At 41.3% G+C, this 13,150-nt stretch overlaps 1 protein-coding gene across 1 annotated transcript; it reads right to left on the bottom strand.

Annotated features, from left to right (window-relative positions):
• Window positions 1-1,056: 1,056 nt before the first annotated feature.
• Window positions 1,057-3,785, bottom strand: nptx1l (neuronal pentraxin 1 like). The gene is made up of 5 exons (XM_008305572.1): window positions 3,339-3,785; window positions 2,831-3,038; window positions 1,945-2,189; window positions 1,676-1,855; window positions 1,057-1,278 (listed from the first exon to the last, which is right to left on the bottom strand). Exons 1-5 carry the CDS (start codon window positions 3,783-3,785, stop codon window positions 1,057-1,059), a joined length of 1,302 nt encoding a protein of 433 aa, XP_008303794.1.
• Window positions 3,786-13,150: the final 9,365 nt, after the last annotated feature.

Genomic DNA, 13,150 nt, shown 5'->3' with positions numbered 1-13,150 from the left:
TACACTTTTGTCTCATGTGTATGAATAAATATATGTTTACATATGATTCAAGTATCACAATTTATTACAAAAACTAGAACTTTTAGTCATCTGTCGGTGTTGCCATGCTTTAAGCATATAACAATACAGTATAAAACCTCAACCCAAAAGTAGTATAGTAAAAGCAAAGATCATAGATGCTGACGCAGCATTACAGAAGTTAAGACATGCTGTTACTGTACAGAGAACATTCCCATTGAAGTACAAGCATCTGTAAAATGCGCCACTGTCATCAATGAGTTGCATTTTACAATAAACAATCTGATTCATCCCCATTCAAAGTGTTACAATAAAACGCCTCTTTTTTTTGGAAATTAATTTACAAGAAAATAAATTACAAACGCACAAACACTCTGCAAATGATAACGAATGTGCTGAGATACTTTTTCAACAGCCCAAGGCACTCAGGCTCAAATGTTGGCAATAAATATACGTCATTCTTCACACGAAATCACGTCAAGCAAGGTGGTGGGAGGGAAAGAAGAGTGAGAGAGAAACAATGCTGTCTAATTCATAACCTCTTGAAGAACTCATTCCTTTTAAAGAAGTCCACCTTTGCCCTTTTCACAGTGAAAAATCCCTGGCAGTCGAGACAGAAGAGACATTTGAAGGAGTCAGTCATTTTTGTTGAATTGTGTGACATCTGTTTGCTAAAAACTACATGACCTCCTACTGTACTTTAGACGCTGGCCTGTCATTTTGGTCTCCCGAGAGCGACCTCTGCTCTCCGGAGTGGCATCACCTGCTTTTTCAAAGGAGAACCACAAGTGGACCTGGTGTGCATTGGAGCGCCACAGGATGCCCAAGTGTCCCTTTTTCTGTCCCACGTGAGATTCTGGTTTAAAAAGAAAAAAATCTATCAAATTGTCCACAAATGATGTTTTCGAATATCTATACCAATTCCCAGATGCTATTCACTGAAACAATCTCCTCATGAGCTTTCGAATTAGTTTACCGCTGCCGTGACGACGGTGAGCTTTTTTAGCAAAAATGCATCGAGTTTCTTTTCCCTGCAGTTCAGTTGAGCTGGCGACAAGCTTCGAATGTCCACTTCGAGGCACCACCGTAAATATCAAGGCTCGTCTCCATCCACGCAAAAACGTTGCCCACTTGAGCTTTGCTGCTGCAAGTCGCTAGATTATAAATCTCTCCTACGGATAGTTTCCTATCCCAGATGTGAAAATTGGCCAAGTCTCCAACGAAAGCTTGTGTGGCATCGAATCCTCCTCCGAGTGTGTCCTGCAGGGAAGACAAATGGATTTAATCAACGATGATAAGGACGTGTCATGAAAAATCTCTTTGATTATCTGGATGTTTTCACTGAAGAGGAATCCTTAATGATCTAAGATCTAATCATATGATATAAAAACAGCCAAGGTTCAATGGCAATATTGGATTTTTTTTTTTTTTTTGATGTCACAATAAATGGAAATACATTTTCCTTGCTCGTAATTGCCAGATATCAAAGTGACATCTCTGGCAATCTCCTATGCCAGCCTGCTGTTTCCTCAGAAAAACAAAGTTAAAAAGATGCTCTCCCAGTGTAGCTCAGAGCATTTCTTTGTTACCATCATGTACCACTGAAAGGAAAAGCTCTCGGATGAGGAGCTGGAAGGCTTTAAAACACACTGTTTACCTGCTCTTGGCCCAGGATCAGCAGGCCCTGTGGTTTGATGGGATGATAAGGAGCCAGATTTTCTCCACTCCCCCTCTTGACACCATCTTGGAAAGCTTCCCAAACACCATCACGAGTGGTCCAGGTTACACAGATATGATGCCACTTTCCATCATTGATGAGGAATGGCAGCTTTGCAACCTTTAGGGGAGTTTAAATACAGGAATTATCTTCTAGTATACATGTCTTACAGTTTAAAATAAAACACATCCTCTGTGTTTTGGTCATACCTTGTCATTTATTAGTATCTCCATTGGGTTGTTTCCCCACTCTATGAGGACCAGCTCGTTGGCTTGCCCAGGTACTGCGTAAGAGAAAGGTGTGCCCACTCCTGGGGACGCGTTGGACTTGAGCCACATGCACACGGTGAGGGCGTACATCTCTGGCAAACTCTTCTTCACTTTTGCATACATGTAGTTGGTCCTCAGTGGGAATGTGAGCTGAAATTTATCCAATGGCCTGTTTTCTCTTTGACCTGTGAGGGGAAAAAAAACAGAAAATGTGTATTTTTTTGTCTTTGTTTTCATTCTGAAGCCAAATATATCATGCGTAAAAACGCACATGTCCCGAGGATTTACATCGGAATTATATGTTACACAACAAATCCACAATGGTGTCGCTCCAGATTTTTGTTTTAATCTCGCCTGATAAATCCATCACAGGAGCAGTGACGCTCATCTCCTCATCTGCCGCTGCGTCCACACCTCTTTATTTATAAGTTCCTGCTGCTGCTCGGTGTAAGAGGTGTCCCAAACTGAGAGCACCGTCGCGGTTTAACTTCTCAAATGGCTCACAGAGCAAATGGAGGCGACAGGGCGTTTACTGAAGTGCTTTTTTTTTTTTATCTGAAAGAATTAGAGCAGGAAACTGCCGAATGTACCGGGCTGCTCCAGCTTTGCGCAGGATGAGTACACCATTAAATCGACTGCTGGGCTCATTAAAGCCCATAATACCAAAACATTTAATACCAAAGACTTTTCTGTGCAGTAAAATCGCAGCAATCTGCATCACAGCAATCTGCATCTCCTCGTGCTTGTTATTCCTCATCCTCGCCCCTGTCGCCACTCATCATTTTCACTCATCTGCGCAGAAGCCCGTCAACTCCTTCCCACCTACCTTTCTCCAAGTCGGTGATCCTCTGGTGGAGCGATGTGAGGGTGGACTCCACTCTCCCACGCTGCTCCGTCTCATTCCGGAGTCCGGGCTTCCCTTCTTCGATGCTGTTCACTCGGGACAACACCTGCTTCTCCAAGTCGTCGATTTTACTTTGGAGCAGGTCTTTCAAGCTGTTTGCCTGCACCGAGTTGTTACTTCTGCTGAATTGCTGTTAGGGGTTAAAAATAAATAAATAAATAAGCTCAGTGTAAAGGATAATTCTTAGTGGGGGATAAATCCAGATTAACTTTCATTTGGGAGCAATACTGCAGTGTAGCTGGGCAGGCAACTTCATCTGTATACCTGGCAGCGTTGGCAAATGAATTTATTTCTAGTGTTTACTTTCAGAGACGCATTGTGTGGAATTACTGCTATTACTGCAATACATTTGTCATCGGTGTTTTTTGCGTTTTGCTCGACGCGAGCTTTGCGCAAAGTGTTGGAAATGCCCTCAGACGCAGCAGCCTACCTCCAGATTTTCTAATCTCTGCTTCAGCGACTGTAAAGTCTGCGATAGTTGCGACAAAGTGTCGGCGGGGCCCCTCGACACGTCCCCCATTGTGTTTTTGGTCCCACCAGCCTCTTTCCTCCTGCCCCCCGGCCGCGCGTCCCCGGGCTCGGCGCCGCTCTGGCTCTCGCAGCGAGCCAACTTTGAGGTCAGTTCTCTGATCGTCTCTTTTTGGTTCATGATGGTCTCTTTCTGCTGCAAAACCGTCTCCCGCAGCTGCATGACCGTGGTCTTCAGGTCCTCCCCCGGCACGCTGTTCTGCAAGGTTGCTGCGCATATGTCCATATCCTTGGGTACGGACGTGCAAATGAACTGCGTCTGTCCTCCGAAGTCTTGAGACGAACTCCCCAAAAGCACGCAGAAAAATAGAAAAAGTCTCCAACAGATCCCGTTCTTTGTGGCCTGCATGTCTGCTGTTCTGTGCAGGGTTTGGTTTGATTTTCTTTTTTTCTTTTTTTTTGGTTGATGAGCCGCAGTCACTTCGCGCTTGTGTCCCCCTCCTCTTGTTGTTGTACTCCGACTGTGGCGAGTGCAGCCGCTTTTATACAGCGTGCCCGGTTCTGCGCAGAGCGGGTTCACTGCATCACGACCGGAGGGGAGGGATTCGCGCCTGCCCCCCTGTTTAAACGGCTCCAAAAAAAAAAAAAAAAGCAGCGACACAGTCAAGAGATGAAATCCTCTTTTTTTTTTCTGGCTTTCAGGCTGCCACATGATAAATCTTTCATCACCTTGACTATTTGTCATTTCTTGCCGTGTATTATTCATCTGGAAAACGCTGGATTTGTTAGGAGGAGGAGGAGGAGGGGGTTTGCTCGCGTGGCAGGGCGCCAGCAGAGAGCCAGCTGTGTTTGTTTTGTTGTGGGCAAACTGAAACTCACACTCGGTGCAGGTTAGACGCAGATCACAAGTTGCAGCAGCAGCAGTTTTGCGGTTTTGACGGATCCAGCACCGAGGACAGCTCCGAGCACAGGGAGCGACTTTTTTCTTTTTTTTTTTTTTTTTCTTTTCTGGTGATCCCGGTGCCTTTTGCGCTCTTTAAACATGAGGATGCCACCTTTTCCTTCCAGTCCTCACTTCTCTCTGTACCTTTCCCGATAAACTGTAAATTCAACTTAAAATGTCACATTTCCAGGTCACTTTATTTCCCACAGATCACCTCAATAATTCATTTTCTAAAATGATAATCTGTCCCTAAGCAATTTAGCCATCTATTATTCAGAAAGGACAGTTTTGTTATTATTTCTTTGCTGTTGTTGCCTCTTATTTATTCAGTCGATGGAGAAAACAGAATCTGTGATGAAAACATATCAGATTAAAATTGATTTCTTTGCACACAAGGGAGCAGTGAGAGACAGATTCTGCATGTGACTAAAGCAAATATAAGGTGGAGGAGGTTAAACAGGTTGTGGCATAATTACTCTCATCTATATCAGGTCTGTGAAGCTAAATGGTTTCTAGCTGCAGGTGCCTTTTTTTTTGGTAGGTCAGAAATGAACACTGAGTGATTAAATTGTTGTCAGGAGGAAGAAGCTCATTTCAAAGAGCACCATTTAAGAGCCGGTGCAATATTACTTTATTAATGTGCCAATTCTTTTATTCGTGGGTGGGAAATGATTAGAAACAACCAAATGGAGCACTTGAGAGCTCTAAAGTGAGCCCAGCGCTCAGACATTTGCTGTTACGTCATTCTTTTTTCATCTTTTTTTGTCACCTTTTTTTTTTTTTGTCACTACATAACAGATTTTTTGGTTTTAAGACGTCAGTCATCAGCGTGATGGAGGAGAAACCTTAATGTGTATTAAGCAAGTGACATAATATGTGACATAACTTTGTGTTATCTGGTGTTTATTTATCGTCCCATGAACTTTTTTTTTTTTTTGGTGGATTATGGTCCATTTAAGTGATGCAGCAACATCTAAGTGGAATGAAACAGGAGGGAGGTTTAGAGGGCTTTACTCTTCTTAATCCAAAGTTGATGGATGGTCTTTGATAATATGGGAAAATAAAAATAAAATAAAGAAGAAAAAAAAAAGGCTTCTTTTGAGCTTTTTAGTGGCATTGAAGTTCTAAGAAAAGTGATGGTCCTCAGAATGTTGCAGCCAGAAGGTTGTTTATCTGGAGGTTTTCAGTGAAAGGGATGAATAAAGTAATACAGAAATCAGCAGGTCAAGGGCCGATATACCACACGAAACAACTGAAGGAAAGGTTTTTGCTGGGTCAGATTCTAGAGATGCTTTCACAGAAAACCAAACAGTAAACATGAAAAGCAGTAACTCACAGCACAGAATCAAAATAGCGCATTTAGGTGCATTCAGTGTTTCCATGAATCCTTAAAAAGTCTTATTTTTATTTGTAAAAGGTCTTAAACTTTAGATGTTTAAACTAACTGAGACCTGTCTGAATATTTTTTTCAAATCTACCTACAGTTGAAACCAGAAGTTTGCATACAATGTATAAAAAGACACTGAACCTTTTTTTTTTTCTTACTATCTGACATTAAATCAGACTAAACTTCTTCTGTTTTAGGTCAGTTAGGATGACCAAAATTATTTCTATTAGATAAATGCTAGAATAATGACAGAGAGAATTTTTTATTACTTTCTTCAAAGTCAGAAGTTTCCATCCACTAAGATGCCTTCAAACTGTTTGGGAAAGCCCAGATGATGATGTCATGGCTTTGGCAGCTTTTGATTGGTCAATTGACAACATCTGAGTTAATTGGAGGCACACCTCAAACACACTGCTTCATTTTGTGACAACATGGAAAATCTAAATAAGTCAGCCAAGATATCAAGAAGAGAACTGTGGACCTCCACAGGTCTGGTTCATCTTTGGGTACAATTTCCAGAGACCTGAAGGTTCCATGTTCATCTGTTCAAACAATTAAATGCAAATATAAACATTATGGGAATGTTCAGCCATCATCGTGCTCAGGAAGGAGATGGTTCTGTGTCCCAGAGATGAAGTGTTTTGGTTGAAATGTGCGAATCAACCTCAGAACAGAAGCTAAAGACCTTGTGAAGATGCTGCTGAAGCTGGTAAGAGAGTCATTATCCACAGTGAAACCAGTCCTGTACCAACATGGGCTGGAAGGATACTCAGAGAGGAAGAAGACATTAAGAAACTGGAAGGAAGAAACATAAAAAAGCCCGATTACAGTTTGCAAATGCACACAGGGACAAAGAGCTTCATTTGTGGAGACATGTCCTGTAGTCTGATGAAACGAAACCAAACTGTTTGGCCACAATGACCATTGTTACATCTGGAGGAAAAAGGGGGGAAGCTTGAAGCCTGAGAACACCATCCCAACTGTGAAACACGGGGGTGGCAGCATCATGTTGTGGGGGTGTTCTGCTGCAGGAGGGACTGGTGCACTTCACAAAATAGCTGACATCATGAGGAAAGAACATTTTGTGGAAATATTGAAGCAATGTCTCAAGACATCAGCCAGGAAGTTAAAGCTTGGGCACTAATGGGTCTTCAGATGGACAATGACTCTAAACATACCATCGGGTTAGTTACAAGTTGGAGAGGCCGTCACAAAGCCCTGATCTGTGGGAGATTTGTGGGCAGAGCTGAAAAGGCATGTGGAGCAAGGCGGCCAACAAACCTGACTCCGTTCCACCAGTTCTGTCCGGAGGAATGGGCCAGAATTCATCAAACTATTGTGAGAATCTTGTGGAAGGAAACCCAAAACGTTTGACCCAAGTTATAAAGGCAACGCTACCAAATACTGAGGAAATGTATGTAAACTTCTGACTTTGAAGAAAGTAACAAAAAATGCTCTCGCTCATTATTCTGGTGTTTAGCAAATAGAAATAATTTTGGAAATCTTAACTGACCTACAACACAAAAAGTTTAGTCACATTTCATGTCAGACAATGAGAAAATAAAGGTTATGTGTCTTTTTATTCGGTGTATGTAAACTTCTGGTTTCAACTGTATGTACCTGGTTGGCAATAACAAACTTTATCACTGGTTTTTTAGTGGACTTGCCTGTTCCATCTTGCATTTATGTAACATATTACATAGCGTACATCATCTCCCACGTTCACAAACCTTGAATGAAAGAGATCTCTGTGTGTGAAAAAGAGGCCTTGCAGAAAAAAAAAAAAAAAAGAAAAAGCTGAGAGTACAGCAGGGACTAAGATGGCAGAATTGATTACAAAGTCCAACACATTGAGAAGATGCTGCATGGAGAAGAAAGAGGACTTAGGAAACCGAGAAAAAAAGCTTCCGAGCTACAAGATGCAGCAAAAGGATGTAATCAGTCGGGTAACGTACGTCCCATAGTGTTGAAACAGTGAGTAGAATGAAAGGAAACACATTTAAAATAGAAAACTTTCAGTGTAAAGTATGTCACTGCATCATATAATGAATTCTTTGGGGTTTTGCACAGAACTTTGTGGGAGTTTGTCTTATCGTTTGACTTTTCATTTAGGCTTGATTCACTGTACTGAAGTTTCATATATGGATTTGCTTTTAGATCCTGTCATTTGAATAAAAAAATGGTCACACATGCTACAGTTGAGCTAAAGTTCTGCTGGAATTGTTGTTCCTTTTTCTTTGTTTGTGTCTGTTTATTGTATTACACTAACCTCTGGATTAGGTTTCTGAGCCTTGTTAGGGTGATTTTCCACTTTGTTTTCATCATTCCTCGTATTTACATCCATTGTGGGATTCTATAAACTTTCCAATGACCCATTTCTTTTATTTCTACTATATGATTAAACATAGCGAGTTTGTATTATGGGAACCTGCCTATTGAGAAGGATTTTCATGAGGAAGTTTACACCGAGAAAAATAATGGAGATCTACTATAAAGTTAAATTTTTATAATTATTGTCATCATGGATGCGTAGGTATTTGATAAAGTTAATTAAAACTCATCTATTTTTAGACCAGATTGTGATGTACTTATCGTAAATTGTCGGTTTTTGATGGTGGATTGTGCCTTTTGATTAGCTAAATGCATCCAGCTTTATCTGTCTGACATGCTCTTTGTTCTTCATTTTTTACCTATTAAAGGTCTGAGAACCCAAACGTTGCATTTCCAGTAAGGTTTAGTACAAGTAGAAGCACGGTGTTTGTCCATTCTCTCTTCTTTTTTCTATGTTTAGGGCTTAAAATGCTCTTAAAAAGTATTAAAATGTGATGTCAAAACTGTGCATCAACCCTGTGCATTGCCATTGCGTAACAGACCTATCACTGTATTATAGGTTGTGCAACAAGAAACCATGCACCCTGACTCTGTCTGTGCACCTAAACTTGCACGTCTTTGTTCGTAGTTATGTTCCTGCAGCAGATCTGAGGACCTGAATAATGCATTTCGAATAATTTTAGTACAAGTAAGAGGACAGTGCATGGGCTTTTCTTTTCTTTTTTCTATGTTTAGGGTTTAAAATTATCTTTAAAAGTTTTAAATTTGATTTGAAAAACTACGCAGCAACCCTGTGCATTGCCATTGCGTAACATTTAAACAGACCTACAAGGTTGTGCAACAAGAAACCGTGCACCCTGGCCCTGTCTGTGCATCTGAACTCACACTTCTTTGCTCTTTGTTTTTACCTGCTGCAGATCTGAGGACCCAGATGTTACATTTCCAATACGTTTACAAGTAAAAAGACAGTGCATGGGCATTTCTTTTCTTTTTGTTATGTTTAGAGCTTAAAATGCTCCTAAAAAGTCTTAAATTAGATTTTTTTTTTTTAAACTGTGCAGCAACCCTGTGCATTGCCATTCCGTAACATTTAAACAGGCATAAAACTTTATTAGCGGTTGTGTAATAAGAAACCGTGCACTCTTGCCCTGACTGAGCACTCGAACCTGCACAGCAAGAGATGTGAGTAAAAACTTTTTGTCTCTCCCATATCAACCATCTGGTAAATCTGTGCTGGTTATGTAATTACACATAATGGACCACAGCGCTTTCCAGTTCTTTGCAAAGGGCACTCATTATATACATATTACCTTTCAAAACAGTAATTTCGCGAGTCTGTAACTCTTGCTGAAATGTAATTCCTAATAGGCAGAATAGACGAACATCTGAACTGTATTTTCATTATTTGGATTGATTTTATCCGACTGTATACGGTGCATAATCGGGCAAGAAAAGCCTAGACATCATCTACCCTGTGGGAACAAAGAAGCACTGCAAAACATCCAAAGTCTAGCGCTCATTACGAATTCATTATTCAGGGCTTCCCACACAAACAAGTCTTGGAACCATATGCTTAAAGTAAAAGAAGAAGAAAAACCTTCTGTGCTGCTCAGAAACAGACTGTACCTCTTGCTATCACCTACTACTCCTGCCATTCCTCCTCCTACAGTCATTCAACACTCCGCTCAAGTAGACACTCAGAGCACACGACTGTTTCCAAGTCTCTCCAGTCAATCAAATCAACATTTTCTACCGCATGCCACAAATTTATCCTGTAAGCAAAGTGTGGAATATCATGATTTAAAAATAAATAAATAAATAAATGTTGTAGCAGCTGTTGAGGTTATAATGTTGTTAGCGACGGTGAAGAAAATAACAGAGTCTGGATGAAATTATTATTTGTTGGAGGAGATATTGTGCTAGACGTGACAGCACAGCAGTGTCTGAAGGCGGCGATACAACCGGCAGCTCTTATCGCAGTCCTCCGGTTCTGTTCGAGCCGAGACACTGTCCACCTGTTGTGTCCAACAGCTTCCCCTTAATAATGCATCCAAACACAGAGGAAGTGCTTTCTCCAGCACCAGAGATCAATAGTTGTAATTTCACATGTTGGCATCCGGCCCTAACCTGCTTTCTGTCCTGCTGTAGTGATGTAAACAGATCCATCTCTTTCTGGTTTTTATTTTACTTTAACATCAATTTGTGTCATGCATGCATCTAAATCATATTATTTTTTAATTATAGAATGCATTTTATTGAGGGCTGCAAGGTGGCGCAGTTGGTAGCACTGTTGCCTCGCAGCAAGAAGGTTGCCGGTTCGTGTCCCGGTGGGGGCGCTGGAATCTTTCTGCGTGGAGTTTGCATGTTCTCCCCGTGCAGCGTGGGTTCTCTCCGGGTTCTCCGGCTTCCTCCCACACAGTCCAAAAACATGTTGAGGTGAATTGGTGATTGTAAATTGTCTGTAGGTGTGAATGTGAGTGTGCTTCTGTCTCTAAGTGTAGCCCTGTGATAGACTGGTGACCTGTCCAGGGTGTCCCCTGCCTTCACCCTGAGTCGGCTGGGATAGACTCCAGCCCCCTCGTGACCCTCGTGAGGATTAAGCGGTGTATAGAAAATGGATGGATGGATTTTATTGAGCTCTTGTGAGGCTACTTGGAGTAAAGAAAATAAAATAATACAGTCTGTGGCTGGACTCAATTTCTTAAAATGGGGGGGACAAACAAAAAAAAAAAACATTTTCTGAATATATGTTTTCTCAGTGTCAGATATTTTAAAAAGTATCTTTGCAAAAACTCCATATTAACACTATCAAAAAAAAAAAAATCAATCCCATTCTATCTGACATTTAGCAATTTTTAAAGATAATCATCATTCTGGGTCTATTAGAGTTGCACAATAATCAGAACACAAGGTCACTTTGCAACAGTGGCTCCAACTGTGTTGTGCAATACTTGTGAAACAATAATTACTGTCCTACTTTTTAATAAATTAACTCCTTAGTATTGGTCGGCAGTCCAAAAAAGATTTTAAATATGAAAACTCTTTATTTATACATGGATGAACCAATGCATTTCTACCCAGTGTGCAGGGTGCAATGGAAGCAGGTGCCTCATAAAAAATGTATTAAGTCACATAATTTGTGAATGCTGCCAGTGGAGAAAAAAATAAATAAATCGCATACAACACTTGACAAAAATCTATAAATATTTACTACAATGTTCTCACACAAGATGTGCATACACAAAGAAATGCTTCAAGGTAACGTAGTGTAGGTAGACTTCACTATTTAAGCCACTGTGTTCTCAGTCTCTGTTATGTCCCACAACAATCCAATAATCCAATCCTAACTTTCCACTCAGCCCGCAAAGTTTAAGAACCAGCCTCCAGGAAACCCTTCTGGTGTGTATGAACAGAGATGCCGATCAGTGAAGCAGAAGACCGCCAGTTTTACCTTTTAATTTCAGCCGCACTGGATCAATAAGGAGCATCCTTCTAATGTCGGTGTCCAAGGAGTTTTCCAGGATTTTCCCAGGAGTTGCAGGCCTCACAGGAGCCAAGGCCGGAGCTGCAATTCCGATTTCTGACTGACTGACTGATCCTCGGTACCGTGAGTGTTCATATCGTCTAAACCTCCACTGCTGAGTTGTTGCACCATGTTGCTCTTTGAGTTTGCTCCATTTTTGATTTCCTGTTTTGGTTTTGATGTTGTAAAAGATCCGGAACGGACTTTTGAATCATGGCTTGAGATGTGATTGGAACTGGATTGAACTGAACTTTGTGGGGAAACCGGTGCGCATCTTTACCTGACTGGATTGGAGTCAGACTTGCGGTGCACCTATTCTCATTACTTCCGGGTTTGTTTTTTTTAAAATGCACTTTCTTAATGTTGAACTGAGTTGTGATCCGTCTGCTTGAGCATTGCTGTTTGGGTTCTTTGGCTGAATTTGTTCACTTGTTTACTCATTGTTTTGTATGTGTACTTGTTTTGTTCTAGTTGTTCTGGCTGGCATCTCACCAGTGACGTGCGGTCAGGGGAGGCAGGTGAGGCCGGATTGCGTAGGCTGTCACTGCAGGCAGCCAGTGAAGTGAGGGATTGCGCAATCCAAGTGAGGCAGCAGCGAGCTCAGCCTCACCTTGGATTGCACAATCTCTCGCTACCTCCGCTGCCTGCCTGCAGTGACAGCGTGCTGCTGTTTGATGCCGCCAATAACATGTTTCAAACACATTTAATATATGAACTGATTTTCTATAGATCAGCTGATGTATATCATAATGTACAATGTTTTTTGTTACCAACTGTATGTGTGTAACGTGTTTCATGCTCTGAGCGATCATAAACGGCTGAGAAGAGGTTCTAGGTGAGGCAGGCAGTTCTCTTGCCTCATGGCAGGGGGCGCTCTGATCCCAGACATGCTTCTTGTGACTCCGTGGCTGCAGAGTACGTGACAGCAAACTAGACTAGGTATGATATACAGTTAGCAGGTCAAGTGCAGCAAAGGAAGATCAGGAGACTTTTACAAAAAAGTAACGGATATTTTATCCAGAAGGAGCGGAGCATGGACTTCATTTGAAGGTAAAGGTAAGACCGCAATAACTTTTTTTTTTAAAGAAAAAAGAAACATGCGTTTTGTGGGCTACAGCTTGTATGTATAAAGAATGCAGATGTGAAACATAGCCCGTAAACTGCTGCCAATCAAATGGCAAATGTGCTACTGTGTAGAGTGCATATATTTGTAAATCAGATTCTGATGAAGTCAGTGCCTCACCAGTCATGAACCTCACAGCACATCACTGCATCTCACATTATCAGTCAGTGCCAAACCTGCCACAAAGTCATAGTTTTTTATGTTGCACATTTAAAACAACAGCCAAAAGTGCTTTTCAGTAAATTAATTTAAGAGCGATTTAAGAGTGTTCACACCAGATGCGAGTAAAATCATTTGCGTGAATGATTTACATTTAAAGTCAATGTGAAGACGAGATTAGATGTGAGTAAACGTTCTGTGGCGCAAATCATGCAAATAGCACAGTGAGAATGACGCGATTGAACGAGTTATTCACGCGAATGTCGTGATTCTCCCACATTCAACGTGCGAAACGTACAAATGACGTG

This window comes from Stegastes partitus, unplaced genomic scaffold (assembly GCF_000690725.1).
Source record: "Stegastes partitus isolate 25-593 unplaced genomic scaffold, Stegastes_partitus-1.0.2 Scaffold43, whole genome shotgun sequence".
Classification (NCBI taxonomy): Eukaryota; Metazoa; Chordata; class Actinopteri; family Pomacentridae; genus Stegastes; species Stegastes partitus.
Note: the sequence above shows the minus strand (reverse complement) of the source record. Positions and strands in the feature narration are given on the sequence as shown.